At 38.2% G+C, this 19,416-nt stretch overlaps 1 protein-coding gene across 4 annotated transcripts in view; it reads left to right on the top strand.

The window, feature by feature from the left end:
• LOC121738546 (triple functional domain protein) overlaps positions 1-18,465 on the top strand; it is a 149,740-nt gene extending 131,275 nt beyond the window's left edge. For 2 of the 4 annotated variants that reach the window (XM_042130685.1, XM_042130684.1), the window contains 9 exons: positions 3,360-3,557; positions 4,254-4,442; positions 6,252-6,472; positions 12,052-12,232; positions 14,216-14,983; positions 15,114-15,392; positions 15,739-15,963; positions 16,837-17,028; positions 17,428-18,465. In XM_042130685.1, the coding sequence (XP_041986619.1) occupies positions 3,360-3,557; positions 4,254-4,442; positions 6,252-6,472; positions 12,052-12,232; positions 14,216-14,983; positions 15,114-15,392; positions 15,739-15,963; positions 16,837-17,028; positions 17,428-17,538 (2,364 nt within the window). In that variant the 3' untranslated portion in view covers positions 17,539-18,465. Of the gene's footprint in view, positions 1-3,359; positions 3,558-4,253; positions 4,443-6,251; positions 6,473-12,051; positions 12,233-13,962; positions 14,984-15,113; positions 15,393-15,738; positions 15,964-16,836; positions 17,029-17,427 lie in introns of those variants that run through there. The other 2 variants (XR_006037302.1, XM_042130686.1) reach the window with 2 other exon arrangements.
• Positions 18,466-19,416: the final 951 nt, after the last annotated feature.

Raw genomic sequence — 19,416 nt, 5'->3', positions numbered from 1 at the left:
AAAAAATGAAAAAAAGTCAGAAAAAAGAAAATTAGTCCCCCACCATTCAAGCCAACAAGCCCCATTGCCCAAAAGGAAAAAAAATAACTTAATAATTCTCAAATTTACTCGAATACAAAAATTCCTGTCCTGTCCAATATCCGGAAGTCCAATATTTTGGAGCAACCCCAGATGGCACTGTAGATGACGACACTATAGTAGAAATAAAGTGCCCAAAATGTTGTTACAATGTTGGTGTAGAAAAAGCCATAAATGATAAACAATTAACGTTTTATAAAAAAACCAAAGGCGGGTTACAAATAAATAAAAACCACGCATGGTTCTACCAAATAAAGGGCCAGCTTCATGTAACCAGAAGCAAAAAATGCATTTTTGGTATATGGTCTTCCAAAAACATTCCAGTTAAAACGGAAATAATCTATCGTGATGAGGAATTCTGGGAAACAAAAATGGAGAAAAAGCTGAAAGACTTCTATATGGATTGCACTTCTATATGGTTTTTATTTTTTTGTAACAAATAAAAACCACGCATGGTTCTACCAAATAAAGGGCCAGCTTCATGTAACCAGAAGCAAAAAATGCATTTTTGGTATATGGTCTTCCAAAAACATTCCAGTTAAAACGGAAATAATCTATCGTGATGAGGAATTCTTGGAAACAAAAATGGAGAAAAAGCTGAAAGACTTCTATATCAGTGGCAAAAAATGAAACATTCATCTCCGCGTCTTCTCCCCTGAAACCTCCCCCACTCCAAATATCATGAAAATCGTTTGAGCCGTATTCGAGATACATATAATACGGGACATACATAAAATACGGGTTAAAAGGGGATAAAATAAAAAAGTATTCTATGTACATATTTATTTTATTTAATTAATTCGAAAAAAAAAACAAGTAGTCTCTGTTTATTATTACTCTGCCCACCTCTGCAAAATAAATTGCTAAATGCTAGATCTAGCGGAAATATTATGTAACTTACCGTAGCTTGGCAACCTACATTGATTCATAAACAGATGGCGCTCCGCGTCAAACGTCCAAGGTCATTTGCTTAGATATTCGTCTTAAGGTTTACCATTTATGACGTATAAAAAAACTACTTGCTAGATCTCGTTCAAACCAATTTTCGTTGGTAGTTTTTATAGTAATGTACAACATATATTTTTTTAGACTTATCATGCCCCTACTTTAGAAATTAGAGGGGGAGTGATTTTACTACTTTGGAAGAGTCTCTCTCGCAAACTATTATGGTTAGAAAAAAATGATATTAGAAACCTCAATATGATTTATCAAGACCTATCCATAGATATGCCACACGCATAGCTTAGATGAAAAAAAAATTTTTTTGATTCAGTTGTACCTATGGGGACCCCTAAAATTTTTTATAATTTTTCCATTTTTGTCTCAAAATCTTAATGCGGTTAACAGACTACATCTACTTACCAAGTTTCAATAGTATAGCTCTTATAGTTTCGGAGAAAAGGGGCTGTGACATACGGACGGACAGACAGACAGACATGACGAATCTATAAGGGTTCCGCTTTTTTCCATTTGGCTACGGAACCCTAAAAACCGAACGTAATAATTGAATCCAACACCTGCGAACAATCCGATCACAAAATTTGATTGGATCAATTCACATCGCAGGTACCGACTGTGTTGGCCACGTCATTCCCGCAAGCACAAAAATTAATTTCCGTGGAATTATTAATGCTCGGAAAATTTTACTACAATTTCTGCGCTCTCCGTTCGGCTATCATGATGTTCGGGGTTTCGAAATGAAGCGAATTTCCATGCGGAACAGACAGTTAAATCAATATAGTGGCAAGACGATTATACCTATGGTTGTGTGCTTTAGTAAACTGAATGCCGGTATCAGAGGCTAAAATTTAACTGTTAATATAAACTTTATTTTGATGTTAACTATCTACAATAGGCATTTCAAATATCGGTACGTTATTATAGGTTTACTTGAAGTAGAGTAGTATTTGCCTAAAGAATAATTAAAAAACTTTTACAAACGTAACGGTTAATAGCGTCTATTTAAAATAAATAACTGAGCTTAGCCTTATAAATTAACCAAATAAAATAATTAAAAAAAATTCAAGCTGTTCATTTTAAAGTTTTATAATATTAATATAATATATTGTAACACCATTTCTTCAAACACGCCCGAATAAATGTAGAACATGTTTCATAGCAACGGTAAAACGTCGGTATTCAAAACTTATAAGGAAATTGGATTTCTACATCAAACGCCGGAGCAATACGGGAAATATCTACAGAATATGATTTTATTGGGTTTTAAAATAAACTTGTCAGTCTAGCAGACGATTTACATATTGCATAACTTTTAAATTATTAAAAAAAACTTTATCCTCTGGGGCTTTGACATTCTCAAAAATTAGGTTAAAAAAGTTTCTCTCAACTAATGATGATGGGCAAAAATGTATGGGCCCCGGTATAGGGCTCAACAGGAATGGATTGTATATTTTTAGGAAGGTATACCCACCTAGATACATTAATGACCAATAGGGCGCTTGTCAAGATTCTTTGTACTCTTTGAGTAAAGCCATGTTAAATGTGACCGCGCGTGATCCGTGATCAGCGCTCATACATTTATTTCATGCTGGTAACATCACGTTACATTATAGCATTATTATTTTTAAAAATAATTATAGTATATTATATAAAAATATATTATATAATATAATAAATATATTATAGTTACGGTCTGTCTGTCCTCGGTTTTTCTCAGAGACTACCACTACTACAGGACCTACAAAGCTGTAATTCGGCACGAATGCACATATTCATGATGCCGACAAAATGGTGTATAAGATCTTTAAAATATAATTTTTAAGGTGTTTTTTTAATGCTCTTGTCCCTGATTTTTAAGTTGAGGGATTTATGTTCCTAATACAATTTACACACTTATACAGTCTTATATCTACACACTTATCTTCTATTTATATTTTCTGTTCTGTCATCGTTACCTGCTCCGCCGTCCAAGGGTGAGCAGTATAAGGGAGGGATTACACTACTACTGTGAGCGTAAACCTATGGTGTACCGTGTACTGTCTATGACAAGACATTCGTAACCTTTCTAAGCGCAAATAAATCTTACCACATAGACGACAAAAACTACGTCGGTAACGCCGGCCTTGTATGTTGACTGTACATTATTTCAAAAAGTACATTTGCTAGGGGCTGGGCGACATATAAATTTTTTTACCTACTCACTAAGAGCTATCTAATGGTAAATATTTTACTTGAGACTTATGCCAAAATGCCCATGATCATTCGATTAGAAACAAATAGCCTCCGATAACGAAAGCCTTCAATCCTATGTTTATTTTCAGCTTGGAGACCTCCTGATCAAGCCGATCCAGCGCATCCAGAAATACCATTTGCTGGTGAAGAAAGTCCTCCAGTATTCTGAGAGTGCGAACGAGCCAGCCAACGTGATAGAGTCTCTTCGGGAGGCCGTGCAATGCACCTCCATAATACCCAAGAACGCTAATGACATGATGGAAGTTGGCAGAATACAGGACTTCCCGGTAAGAATACTAAACATACTAACTATGGCAATATTACAGTCGTAGTCAGAGATATTTAATGATAACTTGAGTTTTAATTTAATGAAGATTGTGACGTATAATTTCTTTCAAAATTTTCATTAAATTCTAGTTGAGTTATCTCTAAATGTCTGTGTGACCTGTGTGTGTGAATGATTTAGCAGTAAATAAATTGATTCTTGGGACGTACGTAGTTTGGTCGGGTATCTGTAGGCTTGGCTTGACATAACCCGACCAAATAACGTAGCTTTGTCATCTATTTCTGATAGTATAAGTCCCTAAAGACATTGAATATTGTGCTATATCTTACAACTGCTCTATATACATTCAATGCCAAATTGTCACTCAATTTATGCGTGTGTGAAATGCAAATGCAAGCGAATAACTGATTTATTGTAATGCACTGTTGGTTGCGACCGACTAATTGAATTGCATACAAACTATTTCGCGAGCCCACTATTAATATTTTCATAGGCGACGCCACCCGAAATTGATTTCTGTTGTTTTTTGACAATAGCTTTGCAATCTAAATCTGTCGCACTTATGTACGTGAAATTAAATCGCTTTGCGTATGCAAAAGAATATTTGAGTATTGTGCGATTGTTTTTAGATACAACCAATGCATGCGATTTTTTTTTAATATTTGCATGCAGATAAACAATTGTCAAATATTTTCAGGGCAACATAGCGGCGCAGGGAAAGCTGCTTTTTAAGGACCCGTTGATTGTATCAGACGCGAACAACGCTAGTGACAAGGGCAAGGAGCTATACGTGTTCCTGTTCGAGCAGTGCGTCATATTCACTGAGGCGGTGGGCAAGAAGAGTCAGTTCACCAGCCCCACGTACAACTACAAGGCTCATATACAGGTGAATGTCGGGTTATAAAAATAAATACATAATTAAAATTGTTTTATTTCTGAATAGATTTGAATCAAATACTTTCAGAACGTCGTTGCTACTGGTGCCTACCATCGGTTCGGGAACTAACTCGGCGATAAGAACCGGCGTAAGAAACTCGCACTGACCAAAAAAGTGGGAAAAATTATTGTTTTTAAAATAAAATTTACAATGTTGTAATAATGACGAAACACAAAGAAGAAAATAAAAAACACATTAGTTAAGACCGACTACCGGATTAGACTACATTACCTAAATTCGATTTCATTGATTCATTGAACAAATGCATATTTGTAGTAGAACTTGGCCTAGGAAACCGTATTTCACCCTTATCTTCGAATAAAAGCTTATGATTGATAAATAAAGTCGATTTGAAAATATGATTTGCACTGACGAAAACGCTTTTGCGGTAATTCCGATTTGGATGTGACGTCATCACACTAGTAATTTAATATCTTTTATTTATCGCGCTCGTTATATGCAAGTTTATTTGTACATAAATAATAAGAATCTTTCTAGAAAGATTTCTAAAATATATTTTTTGAATAATTCACCTAAAACATCAGTTTTATATATTATCTCCATTTATTGTAGACGGGAAATGAAATCATTTCCCGTCTACTTTTCTCCAAAAGTTTTCAACATTACAAATGATTTCTAATTTCTTATTTATTTCTTTTATAATTTTTGGGCACTTTTAGACTTGTACATTACTCGCACATAAAACAATTTTAATAAAAATAGTTTAAAATACAAAACGTATGACGTCACACTATGGCGCCGAAAACACTGTCCGTTTTCGGCGCCATTTATAAGGCATATTTTTCAATCAACATTTTTATGGGTTTCTATTGTGTAAAATATTAAAATATTAGTTTTTTTTGTGGAAATGAATGATTAGGAAGCGATTAGCATGAAGAAAAAAAGTAGGTCAAATAGCCTATTATGCAGGCTACGTACTAGCGTCGGGTTTTTTAATAAAATTATTTCAGCATTATTTCCATTATTTCCAACAGATTTCTTTATTTTGGGAATATACTTTTATGTCCCAAGACATTAGGAGATGTTGGCAAAATGAAAATATATATCTAGACACTCTAATATTGCTTACTATAAAATATAGCGGTCTTAAATCTCTCGCAACAGTCTATAGGGAATTTGGTATAAACGTAATATTTTAGTTTACGGCGGCGCTCAGGCGAAATATATTTTCGTGACTGCAGCTCCAAACGTAACGCCATTTGCACTCTAACGCCGCGAACTGCGAAGAAGTGCTAGAGCTAAAACATAAATACAACCTATTACTGTTTGACGAACGAGAAAGATCTCACAGCCGTTTTTAAGTGAAACTCAACGTCAAAAGTCCGCACCAGAAGTTACTATTCTGCAGCGGAGCCACGCGTCAGTTCACATTCTTAAGGCTGCGTTTCCACCGGAGCTGAGCTAAGCTGCGTTGCCAGGAATGTGTTTTTAAGAACCAATAGAAACGCTTCAATTGCCTGACAACTTTCAGCGCAACGGTTCTATTGGTTCTTGTAAAACACATTCCTCGCAACGCAACTTCGCTCATCTCCGGTGGAAACGCAGCCTTAGTGCGCACTATGCTGCCGCGAAGTACAATTTAGGTCATATAATGATTTCATACAAAGGATATTTTGACGTGAAGTTCCCTGTCGGTCCGCTAAAGAATAGGGTCCCCTAGTGCTGTCACATATTTGGGGTGTTATAAAATTTGAAAAACTTGCAATTCATATAACACACACCAATTTTCCATTCAAGGTGAACAAGATGGAACTAAACGCCAAGGAGAACGACAAGAACGCGTTCATCATTCGCGCCACGAACGGCGAGAAACGTAAGCTGCCGCTGGCCTTCCAGTGCCGCGCTCAGGAGCCGCATCGCGCACAAAACTGGATCTCCACCCTCTCCACAATCCTCCACTCGCAACAGATATTCGGCCAAAGGTTGGAGAACCCTGGCGCTTTCCTCCACCGCGACCCGTAAGTACAGGGGCCACGTTGAAGTGCTTCAGCAAAACGATGTAATAGCCCAATACAATATAGTGGCAGCGACTCTGGACTTTATGGCGATATAGCAGAGCGCATTGTTGCCTGGCAGGATGTGCTGAGTCGCTGTCATCTCGATCTGTATTGAGTCTGATATGATTTGCATGCATATTATTTTGCAAACAGCTTCATAACTAACGTCTAATGCTAACTTATTTAGGTTAAGCATATATTAAGTCCTGCGTAAGCTTTAATTTAGTATAACATTTATTGGGTTACGATAGCTGACAATATTTATTCCACTAACACTCATAATATTATATAACCTCTGTATGCTAATATTAATAACCATCATTGTTACCCTCTATTATAATAATTTTATGTATGAGACAGTAGTTCATAACTTTTAATTTATGTATTTAAATATTTTACACATTCCTTGATGACTTTACATTTTCATAAAACTAGGTACTTATTTTAGAATGAATTTGGTAAATGTTTGTAAAGAGTTTTAAAAATAATTTGTCTTTTATTCTTTGAAAAAGTGTAACTTACCGGCTTTCAAATGTGTGCTAACGCCCTTAGAAATCTCATTATTGATTTAGAAGTTCGCAAGGCAATATTTGCTGCTTATCAACTTACTATTATACTTAGTATTTTTGCAGTCACTTTCTAAAGTAATCACATTTTTATAAACGAATATTTCTCAGAATGTAAGAATCATAGGAAATGAGATCACCGCTATACACAATGTTTCAGCAGAAAGCCTGGAGTGCCCCTAAACACTCCTAGATCCTTTTGTGAATCATGGCTAAAAGTGGTCGCATTGTCTATGATAGTCAAGAAGATCTAATATCACTTGCATAGTAAGGATAATTGTGTATCACTATGACATTATGACTTATTGTGGTTCATCAAACGCGAACACTTTTTGAAGGAAAGTATTGATCCAACTTTTACATTGAAATACAGATTTGTTAATAGAGATATCGTAAAAAGTTTAAGAGGGTGAAAGTACCTACTGACAACTCAAACAGAAAATATTGTTGGACCGCGACGGGACGGGACGCATTTTACATGCATTTTATGACCTGTCGCATACTCGATCATAAAAATTTTAAGGAAATTTTTAACTCTGCTGCGGCCCCACATTATGTTCGCATACATTTAAAATAACCAATACCTTTGCTGACAAATTTTCAGAAAGTGTTCGTGTTCTCCGAAAATTTCCTTAGACACGCTTAATGTAACATTCGCAAGATATTTAAATCAAATATTTTAACGTGTAGTCAGTTTAAATTGTGTGGTACATGTTAGTGTGATAGGATTAGTTTGCAATTGAAGACTGGATAATATTGGAGTGAATGAATGGACTGACATCGGGAAATCGGGAGTCCCCCTTACTAATGACGAGATACACTGCATAGACGAAATAGTTAAAAAAAAAAAACAATATTTTATCTTTATCAGTCAAGAGTTTTCTCTAACGTATCTGATAAGGACAAAAAACTGTTCTATAAAGTCTACGTACCGTGTGATTCTCACACGGTACGTAGACTTTGACTCATTTTATTAGCGAGGGGGTTTATGTTTAAGTAATATTATAGGCTGATATTTAAATTTTAGGTTAGTGGTTAGACAGTTTGCTTTATAGATCGAACTCCACCTTATTGTTGTCACAGTTCACGATGCAATAATAAATAGACTTAACATCAGATCGCACACTAGATAGTAACGAATTCGAGTTATTCTTAATTCGTCGTTAAAATTAGTTGAAATTCAACCGTCCTGTACGGTCCTCAGCCAAAATCCATAGTTCATTTTAGCACAGAATTAATTTATTTTTAAAGCTATTAATTCTCTAAGTAATAAAAATATAAAATATGTTGACTAAACATTACATATACCGTATCCATTGTGTTACTATTTTTATTGGTAAGGGATAAACACCGAATATTACTCTTATGAAAATGCACGAGAATTGACGAGAAAATGATTATATTATTGCCTAATAGAAATATTAACGGAGAATAATAATTATTATACATTATACATACCGCATTCGGAATATGATTCCGGTAGAGTGAAATATTGAACAGTGGATTCTGGCCGAGGATTCTAGTAGACGGTGGATGTGAAGTATGAACGTTCGATTGTAACGAGTATGATTATTATATTTGTCACGTAACATTCTTTACACGCATTTTATTTGTATATCGTATGTAATATTATGTATCGTTGTATTAAGATTATTTTTAATATTTTAAGTAACTATATGTATGCATACTAATGAACTGTAACTATGTAATATTTTACTTTGTTCAAGATCAACATACCGTATTTATCATTATTTGAGTGACGTTGTTTTATGATTCTATATCGAGTCATCAGATGAATGGACGAGACGTAGACAATTTATTATGATTGCGAATAAAACAATATCGTGTATGTGGTCCGGTCGCTCATTGTACGTTCACGTGTATGCCTTTTGGCTGTTGTTTTAATAATTGGGGCCAACTTTATTTATAGTTTGTTTAGCCACACATTGAACGTTTCACTTGAGCGCACGCAATCATCGGTCGGAGTAATTCATTTAAGCAATAAGGTCGAATCGACCACCATTCGTGTCGATAACCATCATAGTCGAATATAGATCATCTTTCATCAATGGAGTGCGTCGATTGTAATGTTTAATTGAAATGATAGTAGCATGATTCGAACATATTTACCGGTCTGTAATGACTGAAGTTATATGGGTCAACGCTCGGGCATTTTAGGCGTTTATGGACGTTTGACATCTGTATAGGTCAGAAATGCCCGGGCGTTTTAGGCATTTATGGGCCCGTCTCTGACAAAAAAATTGACGGCACAACCCGATTACGAAGAATTCGATGGTACAGAAAGTTGAATAGCAGAGACTGATAATTGTTACTTTCGTGATATGCGTGCGTGTAATGTTCAACAGTACGAGGAGTCGATGAGTAATTAGTGCTTGTGAACGAGCAAATGTCCAATATGAAATGCAACGAAACGACATGATTAAGGCCTTCGTGTCCGACAGACATTAAACGCAACAATAACAAAAATGTATGCACGATTTACTACACTGTGTCGCTATATTAGTTCTACGAGTGCACGGTATGCCATCGCGTGATAGCGATATTATAATATAACGCAGTGTTTTTCAACATGTGGGTTGCGGTCCCCTGGAGGTCGCGTAGCTTTTGTAGGGTCAACGCCAGAGGTTGAGAGAACTATTTCAGTAAAAAAAAAACAATAAAGTTAAGGAGAGAAGATGAAAAGGATATGTTCTTAAAATGTAGGTACATGATAAAGAAGCAAAGGTTGGGGAGGGTCGCGACATTTTTTCATACCAGGGGTCGCATCATAAAAAAGGTTGAAAAACACTGATCTAACGTGATATAAAGACATAATGTGAACCGATCAGTGCACGCTGATCTCGATCGTCGAGTCTTCCAACTGGCGAGAAACTTATGAGATAGAAAGTTCATTAATTTTAAGGGCGATGACAATCGTGAAAGCTGATGCGGAGTCTAATGGCCGCGCTCGTGAGACATTTAATGATTAATAACTTTAATTTAATGAGGATTTTAACGCATACTACATACATATTCTGTCAATATATTCATTAAGTTTTAGTAATCATAAAATGGCTCTGAGTGCGGCCGGACGGGCGGCCATGCATTGCCGTCACAAACGTCGTGCGAACTGATTTCTAATTGGAATTTCTTATATTTGCTTTCTGGAACACTATTTCACACCAGGGTATTTGCACCGGATGGAAACGATCCATAGGAAATGAATGGCCGCCCTAAAAGTCAATTCCACCGAAACGAGACAAAACACAATGGAAATACAAATTGAATTAGCTAATCGAAATTCAAATTTTATTATATCACACACGATAATACATGTTTCATTGTAGAAATTGGAACGAACTCCAAATAACTAGGATCATAATATGAAGCATGTACCTATAAAATTTTGCCTTGATTAATAATATTACAAAACTATTGGTGTAGCGTTTTGTTTCGTCGCGGTGCGACTGACCCTAATATAAGCACCGTACGGACGTATCTTGTGTAATGTGTGCTTGTTAATTCATACTTCCACACTACTAGTGAGATCTACGTTAGAGCATCAAAGTTACTAGTATTTCATATCTTATTCGATATACACGTAAGTCAAATATTAATTGTAGTTAAGCAAATATTCTTGCCTTCTAAGTAGTTTAAATTTTAACAAGTATAGCATTGGTTATGTTCAGTTAGTGATCACAAAGTTATGTTAACTTTCGAATCGATATTGTAATGATTTCAACCTTTATGTATATATATATACTTATATTTTTACTAACTGAATGTTGTATATATCGCTACTAATATGATACTGTATTACGTAATAACATGTTACATGAATAACCAATAAATGTGAAAGAAAAATGCTTGTGGTTTAATGCTTTTAGTCCCGCATGCTTTTTATATTTAGTTTTTTCATTTTATTTTGTTTATGTTTACTTGATCGGGGCCAGCTTTGAGCTAAAGAAAACTGCCGCTAATAATAATGAACGCATTATTGCCATATCAGTAGTTAAAAAAAAGCAAAAACGACTTTTTATGACACAAAGTCTGTTGTAAGCATTAATTTAGGAGCTGGATAGTTAAAATTGAACTTAAACAGACAATTGAGAAATTCTTTTGACTATGGCTTTTCACTTTCACTTTTACACGAAAATATTATTGCAACATTTTTCCACGGGTACCGATAGGAAAGCGATAGCTATATTTTTGCACGCGAGTGTAAGATACAAAATTGCAAGAGGCATTGAAAGCCGAAAGGCTGTCTATTTTCTACCTATTCGGTGATACAAATAAAATTAACTTATTTAGATGCTACTTGGGAACTAACTTTGTAACTCAGAGTTTTTATGATAATTGAAATTTTTAACAAAAAATATAAATATCGTTTTTGCACGTGTACATAAAACTAAGTACCTACCTGAATACTTGGAGTACCCATTTTTTTACAGTTACTCAATATGACAATAGTTATATTATATACAAAATATATTTTATTATGACATAACAATAAATTAAAATAGCTGGTTTACCCAATTTACGACGCATTCTACCAAACAAAAAATTGGTCATAAAAATGTCGCCGCGGTTAAAGCAGCGCTTCTAACGCAGCTCTTTTTGGGATAATAATCAAGGCAAAATATAATGAGGGTTATTGAAATTCTACTTGCAACCAGGTGCCGCCATGTAGCCTTAGGGTCTATCGTGTCAAATAGACATGTCATCGTGACACGTGACAGCTATATCGTGACACATGATAGCTATATCGTGACACATGACAATTGACATCTATATCGTGACATATGACTGCAGTTTGACACGATAGACGCTAAGGCTACATCGCGGCACCTGGTGGCAAATAGAATTTCAACAACCCTCATTGGGTGGCTTGCCTTATCCGCAGCGAAGCCAAAGGATTAAGTTTGGTAGAATGCATTTCTTTTTATTTCGTTTAACGTCCTATTCCCGTCCCAGCGTGGGTGAGGGTTGGTGCGGGCTCCGCAAGACGGAGAGCGTCCCGCCGTCCTTGGGTGGCCGGCTGGCTGGGGAGAGACGTCAGCGACCACACGCGAAGGCCAACACCATCAACCTGCCGACCAGCGCGCGGGACGACCTCAAGAAGCTACCGAGCCCGACCTCACCGCCGCATACTAACGTAAGTAGAGGAAGAAGGGTAACTGACAGAAGTAAGCCGTACACCAACGGCCGCAGTCGGAGACATTGAATGATTTAACTTTAATTTCATGGAGAGTTTGACAAAAAATGTATGAGGTAGGTTAAAATATTCATTAAATTAAAGTTAAGTTATCATTGAATCTGTGAGCGACCATGATACTGCGAACCTCAAAAAAGCGATAGAGTGATACGTTCGCGACGTCAATGTGTCTTGTAAAGTCCAAAATCTTGACGCTCCTGTCATCACGCTATTGACCTTGAAACTCAACTCTGAATGCACCTAGTTTAATAAGCAAGGAGATCGACATGAAACAAAAGAAATTGAAAGACGAGCAAGTTCATATTCGGCAGATTAGAATGCCTTTGGTACATAATATAACATACTTGGTATTATTATATAATTCTTTGTACTACAAATTTTAAGTGTTATGTACGCGTATTTACAATTTGCAAAATATATAAAAAAATATCATTCTAACTCGATGCTTAAAAATAGGGGGGGTCTTGGCTTATACTGACTGGTCACCTATTCAAGAAAGAGCGGGGAAAAAACAGTGAAAAATATGTGCAGTAGCACGGTACGTTACTTCTGTTTTAAACGAAGCTTTAAACTCATTTTAATAGAGCTTAGAATATGATAAAGTAATGCCATATTCACTTGTGACTAATCTTACGGCACCCCTTTAAACTATATATTCTTTCAAACTGTTAAGGCAGTATAGTAGAAAAAAAACAGGATAATACGTCAACAATATATCTGCTGTGTAAATAAAGGAGTCTGGAAAAAAACCTTTCATTGGCTTGAAATTTAAAAAATATATGGAATCCTTATTCCTTAGATATTTTTACTTAACAAACTGATTGTATGATTAATAACATAATGTATGTATGTATAATAAACATTTTGTCTGAATATAATATAAGGAAAGAAGTGATAAGTGTACATCATTTTATTGTCTTCTGTATTGATTCATCCTTTTAGCTGTAAGCATTGACTGGGCTACATGTTTAGATTATAATAATAATTATTATTATATGAGTGGTGTCCAAAACTTGAATGTGCTTGTTTTATTGTACTTATAAAATTTTTCGTCTACTGAAGATAGTTATAGTAGATGGTAACTGATGCAAGAGTGCACAATTTCTAAACGCATGTCTGAATAAATGTTCTGTTTATCTTATATCTTTTAACGACCAATTCTTGATTAAAGATATAAGATAAACGAGCAATTCTTGTATGTATATAAATATATAATTGGAATCTTGGAATCGGCTCCAACGATTTTCATGAGTATATAGGGGGTTTCGGGGGCGATAAATCGATCTAGCTAAATAATTATTAGAAAATGTCATTTTATTCGTGTTTTATCGAATGTCAAATAGCTAGTTAAATTTTATTTTTGGTCAGTTCTCGTGTGCTTTATAAAAGTTTTATGATTCCTATGTAGATAGATACTTATACATTCCTATACTTTCTATTGGCGATTGGTATTTCTCTTATTATAATTCTTCTATAAGAATAATTATCTTTTACATAACGTAATATTTTATTTAATTATTATCTAGTATTTATTATGTACTGCTAATTTTATATTTATTTCTATTGCTCGTTAGTCGTTATACGTAAGTCATATTATATTATGTAAAGATATTTATATATTTTGCATGTCCCTTCTTATTTAACGCTTGGTTGTATTTCTTTTGTTGTAGGTATGATACACCCGACATTGCATTTTTAACGTGTCTGTGATAGCGGACCGATTCGAGACAAGACTGCAAACTAGTGTTACGTGATCGGACCCGGCGCCGATGTTTCTAGCTATATCTATTTATTGTACAATATTAAATATAAAACGTACTAATACGGGTGAAACGGTGTCGTAGTCGAAGGTGAGCATGCATGACTTAGCTTCATCGGGGACCATCGGAGTCGGGCAAGAGAGTGACGCAGTGTGTGCTATAGGGGCTGTCGAAGCGCGCCTGGGGTCTGAAACTGCGGCGCGGTGCGAGCGGTGGCGCGGCGGGGGAGGCGGGCGAGGGCGCGGGGGCAGAGCTGCGTGCACCAGAGCTTGCGTCGCCCGCCGCCGACGTGCACGTCGCGCCCGGCGCCACCGCCACGCTCAGCTGCCGCGCCCGCGCGCCGCGCTCCACCGCCGTCTGGCGCAAGACCGCGCCCGACACGCGAGCGCTCCGCCACGGGGACCGCTTCGCCATCGAGCTCGCGCCCGACGGCCTCGCCACGCTCACCATCCACGCGTGCCGGCCCACCGACGCCGGCGTCTACTGCTGCCTCATCAGCAACGAGCTGGGTGGCGTGCAGAGCTCGGCGCGGCTGACGGTGGGCGCGGGCGGTGCGCCAGGTGTGCCGGCGGTGCGCGCTCACCCGGGCGGTGGCCTGGTGGTGCAGTGGGACGAGCGGGAACCGGCGCACCTCGAGTACTGCCGCGTGGGCGAGGGCGAGTGGCGGCGCGCCACGGAGACGCCGAGCGCGGCTAACACGCTGGTGCTGGAGGAGCTAGGGGCGGGGCAGTACAGTTTCCGTCTGGTGGGCGCGCGGTCCGGTGCGGCGGGCGGCGCCTCGGCGGCGGCGGCGGGCGGAGGCGGCGGCGCGTGGCAGCGTGAGCAGTTCGCGCGCCGGTTCGCGCTCGAGGAGGAGGTGGGGCGCGGCCGCACGGCCCGCGTGCTCGCAGCCCGGGACACTGGCACCGGACACCGCGTCGCCTTGAAACAGGTACCGCCTTTAATTTATAAACTTACTACGAATGAATTGAACAAAAAAAATTTTTTTTTAAGATATAACCGTTATAATCTTTTAAACTACTTTTAAAGATATAACCGGTATAATCTTTTAAAAAATACAGGTCGTAGCGGGTCGTGGGGCGGACGCGATGCGGGAGTACCGCATTCTGTCTAGCGGAGCACACGGGGCGGTGGTGCGTGCTATGGCGTTATTCGCTGAAGTCCCGCGTCAGGGGGCACACACGATCGTGCTAGAGCTGATAGGAGGTGGGACTCTGCTGGAGTGGGCGGCGTCAACCCCCGCCCAGTACACGCAGCGAGCGGTCGCCACTCACACCGCGCAGTTATTGTCTGCGCTGCAGTGGCTACACTCCAACAACGTCGCCCATCTAGACGTACGAGTAAGTTATCGCCACTGGTTATATCTAAGTCTTGTTGGTTTTCTATATTTTTTATCATATGACATTAATGTAAAGGCTATCCGCTCACTTGAGACATGACACAAGTCGCATCGTGGAGATGAGACACATATTTATTTGTGTGTATACAATACATATCTCCATTGTATTCCAACCTCTTTACAGCCAATCGTTTCTTTAGTGAGCGAAAGTCCTAACTAGTGATCGTATGTCAGTGTTATTTGCGCGACAATAGCGACCACTAAAAATACTGACCAAAAAGTTTAATATTTTTTTAGACATAACTTAGAAACCTATCAATATTCTCACGACTCATATCAATATTCAGCCTGAGAACATTCTGGTGGAGTTGAGCGGTGCGCAAGCTCAACTGAAGCTGGTAGACCTGGGTTCCGCTGTGGAGACGGGCGTGGAAAGTAGCGCACGTGCGGTGTTGCCGCCCGCGCCCGCACAGCTCGAGTTTGCGCCGCCAGAGTGCGTGCTCGGACGACCGCCGGCATTCGCCTGGGACGCCTGGGCTGCGGGCGTCTTCTTATACGTGTTCCTTACTGGGGTGAGTTGAGCTGTTTATACAAGGGTGTATGCCCGTTGCAGAAGATACGTAGTAGTTTCAACTATAATAGGGATGATGACAAGGTCAAAGATTAGCGAATTTTGTTAATAAAATAAAGAAATCACGGTAAAAAATAAGTGTTCTCAAAATTTCAGCTTTTTAGCATTTGTATTTTTTTTGTTATGCGCCTTCAAAGTTGGATGTTCAAGTCGATTTTTTTTTCAATTAAATTTCATATTTCTATACAATTCGATAACTTATGCATTTAAAAGCAACTTTTGTTATGAAACCACCTTCATAAACGCAATATTTAATATACCTGTCGAACAAAGTTGTCTCCCGATGCGACAAACTACGAAAGACTTATACTTTCGTAGCACTTTGTATGGAGCGTTTCGGGCAGGTCTTTTTTATGAGATATTTGAATTGTCATATCTTGGTGAATTTTTAAGCTATCAGAGTCATTCTTTCAACGATGTTTCTATTTTTAAAGTGTCTTTCAATTACCGATAAGAAAAAAAAAGTAGTCATCATGCCTATTCCGACGTCTTAACCTATTTAGCTCTGTAAAAGACTATTATGATCTGAAGTAAACGGTAAAAAGGTATAATAAACGGTAAAGTTAAGGTAGCGTTTAAAGGCTACCGCGAGTAGTCAGGGTGAGTACTCCATATGCGGAAACTCATCTCATGATCTAGCCACTGTCGATTGGCTCACAGGAGTTGTAATAGTAGAAAATGCAATTCCACTATACGATGATCCTTTACTATTTTAAAGGTAATTTAATACATTTTTAATTTCTTTTAAAAATATATTAAGTTTTGAACCGTTTTTCATAAGATGTTATAAAAATGTTAATATATTTTGTTACAGTTATCACCATTCTTAGATGAATCAGTTGAAGAGACCACAGCGAATATAATAAAGTGCGACTACTGCTTCCCGCCCGAGCACTGGTCCGCCATAGACGAGCGAGCTCAGAACCTGATTAGAGGCCTCCTAGAACCCACCCCCGCCCGTCGCCTCACGCCCAAAGACGCTCTTGCCGACAGTTGGTTCGATGAGGTGTGTACATTAAAATAATAAAATCAAAATTAAAAATGTTTAATTTCTGAATAAATTTGAAACAAATGTTCTCAGAAAGTCTACATGGTGCCTACCACCGGTTCGGGAACTAACCCCGGCGAGAAGAAGCGGCGTAAGAAACTCGCACATTGTTTTTATGATATAAAATCTAAATATTTATTTTCTTTTGTTTCTATATTTGCTCTATTCAAAAGCGTGACCACCACAGTATAGAGAAGGTTTCCTTCTACAGAAGACCAACTGCCGCACTCAGAGTGGAACATTATTTACATAATTGTAATTAATTCAAAATTTTGACATAAGCCCCTTACATTATCTGTCAAACTCTTCATTAATTGGTTTCATTGCATGTAAATTATAATATCATTATATTTCCAGGCACCGAGTACGGCGCTATCGGCATCTCAGCTGAAGACTTTCCTGGAGCGGCGGCGGCCGGCCGGCCACGGCAACGCTCTGCACTCGTTGCGGTCGCCCAACGACACCTGACCCCCGCGCCCCCACCCCGCCCACTGAACTAGAGACCGACACCCTGGTTATACCGCAATACTCTACCTACATTAAGATACGTGATATTCGACATTGTTGAAGTTTGTGACGGTGGCTAAGTCCACTACGCCTTACTCGTGAAATGACGTATATAAGCTAAGCGTATTCGTGATGTGCTTATCCCAGCTAGAAGCGCGTATGTTGAAAACATATAGCTTAGTGTAATTAAGCATCGTTATTACCTTAGGGTTGTATTAAGCTGTAGCTGAACACGATTGTATAGTCATTGCGCCCACCTCGGGTTTCGCGTTGCGTTGCGAAATGATTCCAATATTTTTACGGCTCGTCTTAGTTTTAAATTTGTATGCCAAAAACTGCTTCGTAACCATTATATTGTACCATCGCAAGGGCTGGCTATATACCCGTGGCCGACGCGCCGCGGCGCCGCCCCTTGCGCTTTAACTATTCGTTCCAGTCGTGGATATCATACTATTTTACTTAACGTTATAAAAATTGCAGATCTCCCACTATAGCTAGTAAGAGAGTGTATTAAAATTTAAAAGATGGACGTCAAAACGTTTCAGAGATTGTATAACACCCGGTGTGGCCGTGTAAGTAAAGTGTCTGTGATTTTTGCTAAAATATTGCATGCTTATTTTCCTAATTTAGCAAACGTATTTTAAATAATATCGATTTGTATATAGCACTAAGTTTTAGCGTATATTTTATTATAATTTGTGACCAAATTTCTAAATTGTATTTTATCGAAATCGACATTTGTATGTGTCTTGTATTGGATAATAATGTTATTTAAACATCGATACTACTCTTTGACATTGCCATAACTTGACGCTGGTCGCTGGTCTATTCCGACTGTCTTAGCACTTAATGAACTTTAATTACTGTAAAGTAAACAAGTTTTACACTAGGTAAGCTTTAACATATATTTTAAGTTACAATAAAATACGAATGGTTCTTAAATGATCATTATTGAATAGGGTATCGCACAAACGAGTGACTGACGAGACACCTACGTACACTACATGACACATCACATTGTATTTATTGCAAATTGAACGGAATCGGATGTTATTTAAATTTTATTTATTTGCATTGACAAGAATGGTAATTACTTCTCAATTATTTCTATTAAATCTATATAGTATTTAAAGATGGTTAATTAAAAGATAATTTAATTTTATATCATTTTACGACATTTTAAAATAATTTAGTAGTAGTGTAGGTGCGCTAGGTTAACTGAGTTGTGAGTACTGACTTAACACAGTATTATAGGGGACTAATGCAGTTAGCTGTACTGGTTGTACTATGTCGTACGTGATCCCCTACATAAAGTTTACACACACGCCGCCGCGGCATTACTCATCCTCATCCATCAGCGGCGGCGATACCGTGCCGCTAGTAGCCAGCAATACAAGGATGAGTAATGCAGCGACACCGCCGCGGTGGATGGCGATGCCACTGCCGCTGCGGTACGTGTGTAATGGCCCATAGAAATACAAGGTTGAGTATTGCAGCGACTACGCTACGACAACGAGTCGCTGCGGCGTGAGTGTAAACAGCTTAACGATGTCTATTCAAGCTTTTAGTGTCTAAACACACTATGCCGAATTCGGCAATATCAAACGCATACAATTTAACGCGACGGAATTTCGGCATGGTGTGTCATCGGTAATTTAAAATACATTGCTGGCGGAATCAAGCCGAACTTCCGCCGAGGAAATTCGGCATATAGTGTGTTTAGACTCTTACTGTAAAAGTATTTGCGTTTTTATTAGCCAGACTGACATTTTAACACTTGCTAAGTTGTACCACTATAAAGACCGCGTCTAATGTAGGAGCAACGAGCAGACGGGTTTA

Source organism: Aricia agestis, chromosome Z, assembly GCF_905147365.1.
Source record: "Aricia agestis chromosome Z, ilAriAges1.1, whole genome shotgun sequence".
Taxonomy (NCBI): Eukaryota; Metazoa; Arthropoda; class Insecta; order Lepidoptera; family Lycaenidae; genus Aricia; species Aricia agestis.
Note: the sequence above shows the minus strand (reverse complement) of the source record. Positions and strands in the feature narration are given on the sequence as shown.